Source organism: Podarcis erhardii (genome assembly GCF_964252035.2).
Source record: "Podarcis erhardii genome assembly, chromosome: 13".
In the NCBI taxonomy this organism is placed as follows: domain Eukaryota; kingdom Metazoa; phylum Chordata; class Lepidosauria; order Squamata; family Lacertidae; genus Podarcis; species Podarcis erhardii.
The window spans coordinates 38,858,219-38,874,288 of NC_138502.1; the positions used below are offsets into that span (position 1 = coordinate 38,858,219).

General features: G+C 46.6%; 1 protein-coding gene across 7 annotated transcripts in view; it reads left to right on the forward strand.

Moving 5' to 3' along the window:
• FMNL1 (formin like 1) overlaps positions 1-16,070 on the forward strand; it is a 123,415-nt gene that overhangs the window by 60,630 nt on the left and 46,715 nt on the right. For 6 of the 7 annotated variants that reach the window (XM_081837633.1, XM_081837632.1, XM_081837638.1 and 3 more), the window contains exons 4-6: positions 594-667; positions 8,181-8,264; positions 11,965-12,102. In XM_081837633.1, the coding sequence (XP_081693759.1) occupies positions 594-667; positions 8,181-8,264; positions 11,965-12,102 (296 nt within the window). The remainder of the gene's footprint in view (positions 1-593; positions 668-8,180; positions 8,265-11,964; positions 12,103-16,070) is intronic. The other variant, XM_081837637.1, reaches the window with a different exon arrangement.

The window sequence follows — 16,070 nt, forward strand, 5'->3', positions numbered from 1 at the left end:
GGAGAAGAGCGAGATTGACCAGCGGATGGGAGCATGTGTGAGCTTGGAGGCCGAACCATGGAGCAGGGCAGATAAACCTCTGCAGCCAGGCCTCCGAGCATCTCTGTGCTCCCTCCTGCTTCCCAGCCTCTCTCTTGAGGGGCGGCTGGATGCAGAGAGCAGTGGGGAAGGGAAGGAATTTAGCGGCAAATCCATGGTAGCAGGAGGGTAAGAGATAGGGAAAAGTAGAGCGTGGGAGAGGGGATAGATGGATCTCTGTATTAATGGGTTGCATGTGAGAAAGGGAATGGATGAGTGGAGCTGTATCCACCACACTACTGCCATGCAACTTCTGAAGGAGGAGAAGATGGGCCATCCCTTCTTTATTCTGAGGAAACCTAACTGCTTCAATGCACACCTGCCATTCAGAATTTCTCGTGCTGTGCATGTGCATTTCTCACTTAAGCTTGGGTATTTTTGAAGCCTGTTTATTTATTTTATTTTTTAAAAGGAATTTATGAATTGGCCGCAGGACGCAAGTAAAAACGTTGGTAATCCACGTCGCTGGTACGGCTACCCGTTAACCTGTTTTTCATTTCGCTTTGTTCACCCAGTTTAAGAGACGGGCTCAAGAGTCCACCCAGATTCTTCGGGAGCTGGAGATATCTTTGAGGACAAACTACATAGGGTTAGTACCGACGACCAACGCTTTTGTTCGTGCAGACCCTAGCTGTGCGCAGTCGCGTCATTTATTTGTTTTGTTGCTTTTAAAATTTATGCCCTTGCTTTTTACCATCAAGGTCTCAAAGTGGCTTACCATGATAAAAAAATATATGCAGTACATACCAAAATAAAACATCAGATAAGCCTAATAAATTTAAAAGCTTGGGAATTTCAAATCAGGAACGTAAACCAAAGAAGCATTTGTGACGCCTCCTAAAACAAAACAGTTTTAACCAAGTGTCTGGAACTCAGCAGGGATGCTGTGTTCCTGACTTCTAGTGGGAAAGAGTTCCGCAGAGTTGGGCCCACAACACTGAATCCACCAGTTTTTGTTGATCAGATTGAGATGTGCAGGGTAAGAGATTCTGGACCTCTGTTATTCAGGGTGTATGTATAACTCTGTGTTCCGAAGCAAGGATTTTATAGTGTTGATTTTCTGTGCCAAAGTGGAGGTGCATTTGGGCCGGGATCGAAAGCACTTCTGATGAGTTCAGGGGCAGCTTCCCTTCTCTTTCCTGCTGACTGCATGCGTACCCTCGCAGTGTGTCGGATGCAGCTGCAGGTAATCCCCCATTCAGCAGGTGCTGCTTTGTTCAAGAGGTCGGAGGGACAGCTGGAATGTCCCAGGGCATGCCTGGGAGCCCCCACATTTAGAACCTGCCTTTCCTTTATATCATTATTCTTGATTCAATCCAGCTTCTAGCCTGCCTTGGTGTAGTGGTTAAGAGCGGTGGACTCGTAATCTGGTGAACCGGGGTCGCTTCCCTGCTCCTCCACATGCAGCTGCTGGGTGACCTTGGCTAGTCACACTTCTCTGAAGTCTCTCAGCCCCACTCACCTCACAGAGTGTCTATTGTAGGGGAGGAAGGGAAAGGAGATTGTTAGCAGCTTTGAAACTCCTTATGGTAGTGATAAAGCGGGATATCAAATCCAAACTCCTCCTCCTCCTCTTCTTCTTCTTCTTCTTCTTCTTCTTCTTCTTCTTCTACTACTACTACTACTACTACTACTACTAGCTCAATAAGGCAATGCACAACACAACACAAAGGTTGGTTGGTTGGTTGGTTGTTGGTTGGTTCAGGGACAGCTGTGGGCAGGATTCCTGAACTGCAGGGGGTTGGACTAGATGACTCACAGGGTCTATGAGCCCTTACAACCAAAGAGAGGGAAGAATTGCCAGGTCAGGTTTAAGGTTTTTGTACGCTGTGGGTTAAACCACAGAGCCTAGGACTTGCCGATCAGAAGGTTGGTGGTTCGAATCCCTGCGATGGGGTGAGCTCCCGTTGCTCAGTCCCTGCTCCTGCCAACCTAGCAGTTTGAAAGCACATCAAAGTGCAAGTAGATAAATAGGTACCGCTGTGGCAGGAAGGTAAACGGCGTTTCTGTGCGCTGCTCTGGTTCTCCAGAAGCGGCTTAGTCATGTGGCCACATGACCCGGAAGCTGTACGCCGGCTCCTTCGGCCAATAAAGCGAGATGAGTGCCGCAACCCCGTAGTTGGCCACGACTGGACCTAATGGTCAGGGGTCCCTTTAGTTTACCAGCGCACAACACCCCAATACCTTACCCTGCAGACCCCAAACTGATCATACTGAGGAGCACTACTGGTCTCCTGTGGACAAGACGCATGACTCTATGTCAACAAAAACTCACGGATTCAGTGTTGTGAGCCAAACTCTTTCCCACTAGAAGCCAGACAGGCAGCATCCCCATCTTACTGGTAGGCACGCTCAAAGCTCATTCCCCACCCCCCTGAAAGAATTCTGGGCATTGTAGTTTTTAAAGCCTCTTCGTGGATCACTGCCTTGTCGTGGCGAAGGGGCTTGAATCACTCCAAGAAGCTCTGAGCTATGCTGTGCAGGGCCACCCAAGACGGACAGGTCATAGCCGAGAGTTTAGACTAAATGTGATCCGCCTGAAGAAGGAACTGGCAAACCACTCCAGTATTTTGCCAAGAAAACTCCATGGAGATAAAAAAAAAAGGAGAAGCTTTGAGAAGAAAGTGAGAATTTCCAAGGGATGCTCTGGTTCATGGGGTCATGGAGAGTCAAACGCAACTAAGGCTACTGAATAAACAACACGTTTTTGTTTTTATTTTTTAAAGGTTTTTTTATTCAAAATTAAAACAAAACATATTATCCAAAAACATATCATCCTTGTTTCCCCCCCATTTTTCCTCCCTCCCCCCACCCTCCCCCACAAACCCCACCCCCCACCCCCTGACTTCCCTCAGTTCCAGTCTTTGGTTTCTCTGAGACTGCTGTTTTCTGCATGTTACAAAGTTATATAGACCCTCAAACTGTTTAGCTGATTATTATCAATAAAAAGTTTGTGAATGTTTAGTCAAAACCTGCCAAGGAGTCAACTAAGACGACTGAACAAACAACACGTTTTTAAAGGGTGGCTAGGAATTGTAACACGGCAAGGGGTAAACTACAACGACCATTCCAGCCAATTACAGACCAATCAGTCTCTTAAGCATTATTAGCAAACTTTACGCAACTCACTTACGTGAAAAGTTTGCGGACTGGCTGGAATGGGAGCACATCCTTAAGGAAGCCCAGGCTGGTTTCAGGGCACATAGATCAACTTTAGACCAAGGACTGGTATTGCAACATCTAGTGGAGAAATACACCTCAAAGAAAGGAGGCTCCCTCTATGTAGCCTTTATAGATTTCAAATCAGCTTTCGATTTGATACCCCGGCACAGACTTTGGGAAAAATTAAGTGCCACAAACATCGATAGACGTCTTTTGCTTCTCATCCGCAGACTACATGAAAATACTCGGATCCGTGTTAGATGTGACCGTTATGGGAACCTATCAAAGGAAATCCAAAGTTTCCATGGTGTCAAGCAAGGCTGTGTTCTTGCCCCTATTTTATTTAATTTCTACATAAACTCCTTAGTTAGAAAGATGGAGGATGCAAGTACTCATCCCCCAAACCTAAATAATATACCAATCCCAGTCCTTTTGTACGCAGATGATGCGGCACTTATTTCCTTCTCTTGTGTGGGACTAAGAAAACTTTTACGAGCTCTTACAGAATATTGCGAAGCTGAACACCTAATAATAAATTACACTAAATCAAAAATTATGGTGTTCTCCAAGAGAAGACTCCGACACAAATGGAAAATTAATAACCAACCTATTGAGCAAGTAACATCCTTTAGATATCTTGGAATAATCTTTGATGAGAAGGGATCCTGGTGCCATCAGATTAAGAATTCCATTGCAAATGCGCAAAGATCTTCCAGAGCTATCATAAGTTTCTTTTATAGAAAAGGAGGTCAATATGTTCCTGCTGCCTCCCAGGTCTTTGTCGCAAAAATACTTCCACAACTGATGTATGGCACCCAGATATTTAATTGTCAAAAATTCAAGTCTCTGGAATCTGTACAAACTAAATTTTACCGCTCCCTACTAGGGTTACCTACCTGTGTTTCCAACACAGCCATTAGGCTGGAGGTAGGTCAACTCCCTATCAATGCCAGGATATGGATCCTGAAGATTCACTTCTGGCTAAAACTCATATTTTTCCCAGTGGGAGTGGCTCCCTTGACTCTATTAGACCCGTTCCAGTCTAAATGGAGATTGTTGCTCTATGAAAAATTGAAGGGCCTGGGGCTTTCCCCACAAGAACTTATAGCCTCAGGTTTTGAAAAGGCTAAAAGGATGGTGAGCCAGCGAATAGGAGATGTAGAGCTTCAGGACCATATGAGCAAGATAGATAAATATCCAGCTATCCAAGATTATGGAAAAGGGTTCAATTTAACACCATATTTGCTGGACTTACAAATCGCAAAATACAGGCGGGCGTTTACCCTTACCAGATTTGATGTACTGCCATCTGCCTTACTAAAGGGCAGATATGTGGGCAAACCCTATGCTGAACGAGTCTGCCCATGTGGTCTGAAAGAGGTGGAAACGGCTTCACATGTGTTGCTACACTGCGACCTCTATGGGGATATCAGGTCACTGTTTATTTCCCCTATCGTTCAGAAATTTCCAGGTCGATCTGAATCTCAGCGGCTGAAAATCCTACTAGGAGACAAAAACCCAGAAGTAACACTGAAAGTGGCCAAATTTTCTGCGGCTGCGATCAAGCGGAGGGCATTAGCTGTAAAAAAGTAAAAGACTTGACCCCCGGACAAGCCCACTCTTTTTTAAGTTTACACATATATTGCAGCGCGTGTGTGTGTGCGTGTGTGTGTGTGTGCATATGTGCATTGCTTTTATGTATAATTTTTTAAATTGACACCATTACTCCCCTTGTAAACTACCGTTGTTTTTTGTTTTTCTTCTGGTCTATGACCGTAATAAATTACTTACTTTACAACGACCATAATTTTTTGAGGGCGAGAAAGTGCTATAAAGGTACCGTGTGAACGCAGCTGCCGGTCCCCTCCATCAGCTCGAGAATTGGAAGCACATTAAGAGTTTGTTAATGAGATGCTAAACGTTTAGTTGTTCATGTGAACCTAAATGTCGGAGCGGCTTAGGTTGTTTAACGGCCCTGCCTCATTTGTCAGTAACTGAGCTATGCGACCCCTCTCCCCCAGTCCAGCACCCCCTTTAACTCGAACTACTCAAACAACCTGGGGGGTAGCGGCCAAGGTGTAAGGCCCTCTGCAGAGAAGGTGACCCCAGCTTGTCAGAGGCAGCAGCCGACACCATTAACGACAGTGATGTATGCCGGCTAATTAACAGCTTAGATGGGGAAGCATTTATCTCTCTGGATTGATTGCCTGCCAAGCAGTCAGAAAATAAAAGGGAACAGTGGGAGCCAGCATGCACAAGTCGTGTCAGCGTTTTGTGACAAAATGTATTATTGGGCCTGATGGAGTACAAAGGAGCAAATTGTATATCAGGAAGGAGTGCCAGTAGGTGCACTGCAGGCCTGTGAAAAGGCTGCCAGGCCATTTCCACGTCTGATGGTTGCATTCATCTATTTATTTTTTGCATTTGTTGCATGTCAGTAATATTCAGGCGCTACCTACATTGGCCAGAATGTACGTCATGATTTTAAAACAACTCTTTTGTTTTCTGTCCCACGTTGAGACCATTTACAAATGACAAATACTAATCTCTTGTTGGGTATTCCTAGCTGCCCATGTGAAAATTCCTAACCCTGGAAGATCTGCGTTGAAATTCCTTCATCAGCCACTGACTTACGATCGGTTACAGTCACTGTGTTGCTGTTGTTTTTAACATGGGGGACACTTGCTGATGAAGCCATTGTCAACATATGGAAGTCGAACGGAATCTGTTCCAGAAGTCTGTTTGACTTCCAAAACATTCATAAACCAAGCCGCAGCTTCCGATTGGCCGCAGGAAGCTTCTGCAGCCAATCGGAAGCCGTGTTGGACGTTCAGGTTCCAAAGAACGTTTGCAAACCGGAACACTCACTTCTGGGTTTTTGTGGCGTTCAGGAGCCAAAACGTTCGACTTGCAAGGCATTAAGGATCCAAGGTACGACTGTAATTTGAAGCTCATATGGGTGGATTTGTTTTTGAGTAATCATTTGAACACCTCCAGGTAGAAATGTTATATGTTGAACGCAGCCTTTTCAACTGCATATGTGATTTTTCTGTGGGGATCTGTTTAATTTTCACTTTTGCACAGAGGTGCTTTTGAAATCCCTTAATAGAACTTATCCCCAAATCTCCAAACTTTATTTTGGTAACCACTCTAAATGTGCTCCTGTGTGGCTAAATGTCCTGGGGAGAAAATGAATTTTCAGCCACTTTCCCGTGTGCTTGTAAAAATACCAGACAGCAGTACAAAGTGAAAAAGCATACCAGTCAGCATGGTCACAGACACACGCACACACACACGCACACACACACACACAATTTTATTTGCATGCCACCTTTGCATAGTTCAAACCATGCTCAAAGTGGCTTCCAACTGGAAAGAAAATCACAATCACAATTCCCTAGCCAGAGTGGCTAGGGAAACCCAGCCAGATGGCTGGGGTATAAATAATAAAATTCTCATCATTATCATTATCAACATGATAAGGTAAAGGGGACCCCTGATTATTAGTCCCCTGATTATAAGGTAAAGGGGACCCCTGATTAGTCAGAGTCAGTGGTGACTGACTCTGGGGTTGTGGCGCTCATCTCACTCTATAGGCCGAGGGAGCTGGCATACAGCTTCTGGGTCATGTGGCCAGCATGACTAAGCCGCTTCTGGCGAACCAGAGCAGTGCATGGAAACACTGTTTACCTTCCCGCCAGAGCGGTACCTATTTATCTATTTGCAATTGATGTGCTTTCGAACTGCTAGGTTGGCAGGAGCAGGGACCGAGCAATGGGAGGTCGTTGGGGTTTGAACCACTGACCTTTTGATCGGCAAGCCCTAGGCTCTGTGGTTTAACCCACAGCGCCACCCGCGTCCCTTCAATGTGATAAACGTAGTCATAAATTGGGGTTGGGGTGTTGTTACTGTTGTTGGTGCTGGTTTTGTGTGCCTTTATTTTAGACAATTGTGATTTATGTGGAAATAGGTTGCATATTTTGGTGTTCTATTTATTACTCAAGCCTACTTTTGTTATGTTGCAGTTGTGTATTTTTTTCCATGTTGTAAGCTACCTTGAGCATACTTTGAACTGTGGAAAGGTAGCGTACAAATAAAATTAAATTATGCATGTATGTATAAACAATAAATAGAGGCGTTTCTTACCCACCACAGGCAGATAGCTAAGAGTGCATGCACACTCTGCTTTTAAAGCACATTTGAAGTGTGTTCTTTCCCTCAAAGAATGCTGGGCACTGTAGTTCATTCCTCACAGAGTTACCATTCCCAGCAACTCTTAAATTGCAGTGCCCAGAATTCTCTGGTGTAATATAGTCCCTACAGAGCACAAAACGAAGGTGAGAATGTTTGGGTGCTCTTCTGGCTCACAGATCACTGAAAGGGAGAGAGATTCAAGTGTCTAGATTAACATTCTCAGTGGCCCGCTAGTTAACCCATGTAAAAAAGGGGGCGCTTTTGTTATGAGGGAGCAGCCAAACATGTGAAAACCTTGGTTTTAAAGTGATATGGCCTCAGAATGACTGTAGAGTATGTTTCTCCCCCTGAATGTCTGAATTGACTCTCAGTCTTAGTTCCCATCTGGAAAATGGGACGATAATACAAACCCTATCTGGTGTCTACTCAAAAGAAAGCCTCTCTTAATTGCAACCTTAATAGCAGGATTTGAAGGATTGCAGGAATCAGTGAGAGCCTAGAGCACTTGAGTACATTGAAACGGGCTGTAAAAGGATTAATAATATATTAATCAGCAGTTGTTGTGTTTTTAAAAGACAGAGGCTTCTATCTCTATCTAGAAAGAAGCAGGGGAAAATACCAGCAGGGGATTCTGGAGAAAGATGAGGCAGATCTCAAATGTTGGGGAAAGAGCAGTAGGATACTCTTCCCATGTTTTATTCTAGTGAGAAAAAATTCTGCATGTTCTTCCTCTCTCCCTCCTTTAGCTGGGTCCAGGAATTCCTGAACGAAGAAAACAAAGGACTTGATGTGTTGGTGGACTACCTCGCCTTTGCCCAGTGCTCTGTCACGTAAGTTGCTGCCACAGCTAGGTGGGGAAGTGATGGTTAAGTCAGGATCCTAGTGGGGCCTGCAACAAAACAGTGCAGTGTGGATTGTTCCCACAATTCCATTGTCCCAGAAAACCCAGCTCGCTCTGCCTCCACAAATCAACCCATATTTATATATATGAGCATGCCCAAACCCCATTGGGATGTTTAGGAGCGTTCTCCTGCCACCCACTCCCCTATTTATTTTTCTCCACGTTTCTGCAAACGCCAATGTTCCCTCGAGCCTGTTGATCATGGGTAGGCAAACTAAGGCCCGGGGACCAGATCCAGCCCAATAGCCTTCTCAATCCGGCCCACAGATGGTCCGGGAATTAGCGTGTTTTGCCATGAGTAGAATGTGTCCTTTTATTTAAAATGCATCTCTGGGTTATTTGTGGGACATAGGAATTCGTTCACCCCCCCAATATAGCCCGGCCCCCCCACAAGGTCTGAGGGACAGTGGACCAGCCCCCTGCTGAAAAAGTTTGCTGACCCCTGCTGTTGATTCTTCCCTCTTGTCCATGGGTGGCGCTGTTTTGACTATATCAGTGGTGCCACTCACAATCTGATCATCGGAAATTGAGGGTGAAGCTGCTATCCCAGGCGAAACTTCCACCTGGTTTTTGTGAGCCCCAGTCCAGCAGAGAACACCTATCACCTATCCAATAATTCATGTGTAGGCTGGGAAGGAAATTGCTGCTTTTCTACATAGAGGTTGCACTCATCAGGGTAACATTTTTGTCCTGGGGCCAACAGACACCCCCTTGACATATTGCAAACTGATTTGAAATTCCCCTCAGTTACCAAAGTGGTTTGCCTACATAGCTTAGCGAGACAGGCATGCTTTTTGAAAAAGTCTTAAACTCCGCTAGGGCCTCGCTGAACTAATTTTCACAATTCTTCGGCTATAAACTTTACTTTATATATGGCGTTGGGTGCTAAGCTGTCCTCTTAAAGGGAAAGGGGCTCTGTTCTGTGAAATCTAACCCATGTTTTCTTCCTTATTCTCTCCTTTCCCCGTGTCTTTGAAATAACCCCTGAGTTTTGGTCAGAGCACCAGTTACGCTTCACTCGTTGATAACTTTATTGAGGAATCATTCCTGAATTGGAAGAGATTTGATGTAACCCAGTCAATAATTCCTTCACGCTCTCCTGTCCTCAAGCGGAACGAGGGACTAACAAACAGCCCTCAGTCTAACAAGAACTCCCTTCCTGAGTCGCTTCTTCTTGGCAAATAGGCTATTCCGCAGAGAGGTAGCATTGTGTGGCTATTCCCTCCCCCCCACAGGTGGAATAAATGAAGACAACGGACACAGAGTTTTAGGTTAATGGGCGAAAATGGCCACAACTTTATTGATTACAGGAAAGAAGGGTATTGGCTTTAGGCATTGGCCCTAACCGACTATCCGGTCTGACCGGGAAGGGTTAAACACCAACAGGGGGAGCCACCCGAGATGCATATCCCTAGGCGCTCCCCGAGGGGTTACCGCTCGGGGGCGCGCTTTAGGCCCTAGCCTCAAATTAAGCATTTATACCTGCTTGTTTTGCATAATCAACTCTGCTTCTGCTAGCCAGGAACAGCAAGCAAACGCCACCTGCACATTTCCCAAGTTTTCTCTGTTGCGTGGCTAGTTCCCACCTCCCCCCAGAAATAAAGACACGAGACACAAGAATTCGAGTTAAAGGGTCAAATTAGGCCACAACTTTATTGATTACAGGAATTGAGCGGTATTGGCTTAGGCATTGGTCCTAACAACTAACCGGCTTCAGCCTGCATGCTTGAAGGCCGGTGAGGGTTAACCACCAGTAGGGGGAGTCCTGCTGAGGTACGTCAACTAGGACCTCCCCCTGGGGTCACCACGTGGGGGCGTGCCGTGGGCCCACACCTCCATAGGCTTAGGACAAGGCCACGCCCCCCGGAATCCTTTACCGGACTACCCTTTGATTTGGGGGAAGGCGATGGCACTACCTCCTCCCCCTTCATCTGCATAACAATACAACTGTACCCCCACCAATGCCTAATCGCCAATACCGTGGAGTTGTGACGGCTTGCTATGAGGTAGGCGAAAACCAAGTGGCTGGTGCCAATCTGCCAATTGGAAAAATTCCTACCAGGCCCCTTGACGGCGACCAACCAAAGTCCATAGCAACGTCACAGAGCCTAGCCTAACGGGTGGGAGGGGAGGGAAAACCTGGTCAGCTGCTGCGCGGAAAAGAGGGAGACCCTCTGCCGCGCCACACCTAAGAAAGGCGAGGCCTCGCCCCCCGAGGATTCCCTAGTATCGCAGGGGCTGAAGCCAGCCCCCACGAGTGTGGGGAGGGGCGTGAAGCCTGCAACCCCATCTCCTCCCTAGCTCGGAAGTGGCCTAACTGTGACTAGCAAAGCTTTCCATTTTAAGAGCGGCCAAAGTCCATGAAGGCAGTTGAATAGAAATCCCATACTCTTTGGGGGAGGGCTGTAGGCTCTGTGGCAAAGCATCTTTCTTGCAGACAAGGTTCAGTTCTCGTCATCTCCGGATAAGGCTGGGAGATAATAGGGCCAGAAACCCCAGAGGGCAACTGACAGGCAGTTTGGACAGTACTTAGCTAAATGTGCCAATGGGTCTGACTCTGCTTAAGGCAGCTTCCAGTGTTGCTAACTACAGTGGTACCTTGGCTCTCAAACTTAATCCGTTCCGGAAGTCCGTTCCAAAACCAAGGCGCGCTTTCCCATAGAAAGTAGTGCAAAACGGATCAAGCCGTTCCAGACTTTTAAAAACAACCCCTAAAACAGCGATTTAACATGAATTTTACTATGTAACGAGACCATTGATCCATAAAATGAAAGCAATAATCAATGTTGTACTATAAAATGAAGTAAGACAGTATTGTAGATGATAAAAATTAAAATTATTTTTTTTCTTACCTGCACTGATGATAGGCTTTGTTTAGTTGGGGGGGGGCTTTTACCCATTTCCGCAGTCACATAATCAATCAATCAAACAATCAATCAATCAGTAGCTGAACTGGGTCACAAAAACAAAACAAAAAAGAGCTTCAAAAACAAAAACGCAAAATAAATTGCAAAAACAAAAGCGCCACACTTAATCCGTTTGACTTCTGAAATGTTTGAAAACCAAGGCACAGCTTCTGATTGGTGCAGGCGCCCTGGAAACAATAGCCAACAGACACATCAGACATTCAGCTTCCGACAAACGTTCGAAAACTGGAACACTTCCAGGTTTTTGGCATTTGAGAACCAAGGTACAACTGTGTAGTCATAATGGAACTGCATCAGCACCATGGAGAGCAACTTCACTTCCACTCTGTTGGATAGGAAGATAAGAGTTTGAAAGCCAATTCGTGAAACCTGCAGGAAAAGGGAGAGGGGGGAGTGCAGAAATTAAATGCTTAAAACTCAGTGCTTCTCAAACGCGGGTCTCCGGCTGTTGTTAGACTACAACCCCCTTCATCCCTGACCACTGGTCCTGCTAGCTAGGGAGGATGGGAGTTGTAGTCCAACAACAGCCGGAGACCCGAGTTCAAGAGACATTGGATAGTTCTAGACCTAGTTAAGTTTGCAGTGCAGACGTGCTCCTAGCGGCAGCCCTGCTTCGATGCCTCGGTTCCAGTGTCACCAGCTTGGCAAACCACCTTCCGCCCACCTGCTGACGCACACCTGTTTTTATATGTGTGGCTCCAGGTATGATATGGACAGCACTGACAATGGGAGCCCTGGGTCCGACAAGGGGAAGGCCCTGGACAGATCTATGGAGGACCTCAGCAGAAGCAGCAACTCCCCTACGCAGGGCTCCTCCAAAGCGAGGCACCTGACTGTCAGGTAACAGAACGGACACTGGCAAGCTCTTCTTGAACTGCTTCCCCCGTATCTTGGGACACAGATTGTGGCGCCAGGAGAAGAGGCAGTTTCACACTTATTCTCTTGCCCACCTCACTTGAAGCTACGCTTAAGTGAAACGCCTCAAAGGGGAAAGCGCACCAACCCAGCAAACACCAAGTTGGAAACTGCTCTCTCGTGTGAAGTTTCTTTTTTGGAGAGCGTTGTCTGCAAAATGAAAAGTTGAAGGGCGGGGGAGCTGTTTTCATTGCAGCAGCAGATCGGCTGCTCTGCATTTATTTTCTTCAATTGATATCTCCCCTTTCTCCCATCGTGGGACCTGAGGTAGTGTACCTGCAGGTCCCAAGGTGGTCTCCAATCCAAGCACCAACCAGACCTAGAGCTGCTTAGCTCCAGCAAGGTGGTAGCCCCATGGGTCTTCAGACTATGATATGGACTTGGGCAAAACGTGGCAAAATGAAAGGACTGAGTTTTGAAGAAGGGGTACCTCAGGCAAGCCTGATGGCTTAAGGTAGAGAGGGCTTGCCTATACAAGGGTACTTCCATATTCTCAGTCAGGTGTTCAGCTGACATCTGGAAATCTCCATCTAAAAATATTGGAGGTATTTAGCATCCAAATTGCTTCAATTGGGGTGGTGGTGGTAGGGAACGGAAGTTTCCTTCAGTTAAATAAGGAAATAGGGAGAAAAGCTTGCAACTGGTGCTTCAGTTATGTTCTGTTTCCCGTCTCCGCCATAGTTTGGGCTAGTTTAGGAGTTCTTATACAGAGACCCTGGAGCTTGAGATTGCAGGTTTCCACAATGTTGAAAAGCCATGTGCCTCCTCAACATGCAAGCAGTTGCGCATGGAAAGAAACCCCTGGTTTGCATGGGTGACACTCCCCACACGCCATATGTTCATGCACATATATTACCAGCCAGGGGCTGAGTTTTAATTTAGTGTCATAAACTGACCAAGCTGTGGGCCTGCAAACACACCCACACCCATCCACCCTCAATGAGCCCAGAATATTAACCCTCAATCCTACAAAGTTTCCACAACCATCAGGCAAGTTAACCGACCACCCAATTTCTAAGCTCTCCCAACCTATTACCATCTTAGAAGCAAACTACCCTAAGAGTAGTTTGATGATTATTGATGAGTAGCCTCGGATGGTTTTTGTGGCCTAACAAATGGCAGGTTCTGGTTTCCTTTTCCTGCTCTTGCATTTTCCTGTCTCTGCCTTTCCTCTTTCCCTCTTTCCCCTTGTTCTAACCCCGTGCTTCTTTTGCACGCTCCCCTTGGGACGACGGCTCACGGTAGGTATCCAGCCTAGGGACCCTCAGGGGCAGGGAGGTGGGGAGAGGGGCTCGCTCGGCTTTGCTTGTAGTCTGAGCTTTTTAAGATTGAAAAGATGGACGCCAAGAAAGGCAGGGGCCCACTGAACCATGTGTTGGGAAGGAAGACTTGCTCTGCCTCCTGCCGCCATCCTGGTGTTTTTAAAAAATGAAAAAAGAGGCAAATAATAAATTGAGGCATCAGTTACTATCTCTGCCCTAGCGGTTGTATTTCTTAGGTGTGCACTGAGGGTGCCTGAGTGTTTACCCCCTGCGTTGGTAAAAGAAGAGGCCGTTTTATTCTACTTCCACTAAAGAGAATAAAACAAAATGGATGCTCTTTTTCTCTGGGGTCAGAAGAGGATGAGGCCTTAGGCATCAGAGCTCCGTTTGCTAACTGCAGCAACAAAATGCAAATAGACCTGAGGGAAAGTCAGCCCTTCTGAGTAACAGAAGTCTGTTTTCTGTGGTTTAAGGGCCTTAATGTGAAGCAACTTAGTTTGGGTGGCTCTCAGAACAGCTAGAAATGACTGGCCTAAGGGGGTTGCCACTGCCCTGCAAGGAAAGGTTTTCCATCCTTGGGCCTGTTTGCTGCCTGACAACCCACAGAGGAAAGAGTTCCTGCCCTGTAGGAAGCAGAGGCTGGGCGGCTTTGAAAAAGGATAAGACAAATGCGTGGAGAGTATCGGTGGCTTCTAGCCACAATGGATGTGCTCTGTCACCACAGTCAGAGGAAGTAGGCTCCCAAATACCACTTTCTGGAAACAGCAGAAGAGGAGAGTGCTCTTGCGCTCAGGTTTTGCTTGCGGGCTTCTGATAAGCATCTGATTAGCTGCCACTTGAAGAGGATGCTGGACCACATGGGCCATGGGCCTGATCCAGCAGGATCTTCTTAAGTTCCTATGGCTATTTATCGGGAAAGCTCTAGCTACAAATTTCCTACATCGGCAGCCTATTGAGTTAGAAGGCCCCTGAGGTCAAACTCTCTGGCTATAATCTGTGCCATACATTTAAAGCCCCGTTAGACTGCTTTAACAATTTCACAGAATACTGGGAGCTGTGGTTAGTTAAGGGTACGGAGAGTGTTTTAAGAGACCCCCTGTTCCCCTCGCAGAACTACATTCCCCAGAGTTCCCTGGGCAGATGGATTGTTAAACCGCTGCCTATGAATTATAGTTCTGTGGCGGGCAATAGAGAGGCATCCTAACACCTCTCAGCAGCATCCTTAGCCAACTACATTTCCCAGGATTCTTTGGGGGAAGCAATGAAGGTTAAACCGGTACAGTAGAACCCTGGTTCTTGAACGCCTCTGTTGTCATACGTTTCGGCTCCCGAACGCCGAAAACCCAGAACTAACTGCTCCGCTTTCCGGAAGCTGAACATGCAGCTTCTGTTTTGAGTTTCCCTACTGTATTGAGGCTTCTGCTTTCAGTTTTCGGTTTTTGAATGTTTCGGAAGTCGAACGGTCTTCCGGAATGGATTGCGTTCAAAAACCGAGATTCCACTGTACAGGGTTATTCATAATGAAGTATACAGTTTCAACACACTATAAAAAAAGAATGTAATATATCTTACGTTTGCTGTAACAGAGTTGTAGGGGAATATTTAAAGTTTTTTTTAGAAACAGTCACAGATGTTCTGTGTGTGCACCCTTTCTCACACATACATGTCAAACCGGCAGTCCATTTCTGCCCAAACGTGACTCACCCTATGCGTTGATTTTCCTGGGCTTCGTTGAATGGCGGTGCAAACACTATCAACGACTTCTTCCGATACACATGGTCGTCCAGGACTTCTAAGTTTGTACAAGCAGCCCGTAGTTTCAATTTTTTAATGCCAGTCGTAGATATATTTTCTGCTTGGAGGTCCCCCCCCCCCCGAATCACGATCAAAAACGCCATTGCACAACAGTTACAGATTCCGTTTTGCTCAATTCAAGAACACAAAACGCCTTCTCCACTGCAGACGCAGCCATTTTGCCTGACTAGCCACGTGACACATGCGCTATTGCCTATGTCGCTTGCCTCAGTAGCGGAACACAAACTTTATGAGTACATCTACCTCACAGTTTGCAGTTGTGGTCCTTGTCGTCGCCTGTTATTGTCTTACAGCATCTGGAAACTATACAGTGGTACCTCTGGATGCGAATGGGATCCGTTCCGGAGCCCCGTTCGCATCCTGAAGCGAATGCAACCCGCGTCTGCACATCTGCATGTGTGCGGGTCGCGATTTGCCGCTTCCACGCATGCTCGTGACATCATTTTGAGCGTCTGCGCATGTGCGAGCGGCGAAACCCGGAAGTAACATGCTTCGTTACTTCTGGGTCGCCGTGGAGCACAACCCGAAAACATTCAACCAGAAGCTACTTCAACCCGAGGTATGATTGTACTTCATTATGAATCACCCTGTATAATAGTGTTTTAAATGCCTAGTGCGGACAGGGCCTCCGATCCTAGGAAACTTCATTTTAGGAACACAACACAGGGAACAATATTCTGTTGGGCAGGTGGGCAGCGACGAGCCACAATTACTTGCTATGTTTGCTGAAACAGGTTGGTGTTTTTCCAGCCACAGCGAAGTCTTCCCCTGCGGTTCCACGAGGGCCACTTTCCCCCCTGAGGTTGGGGGGGTGGC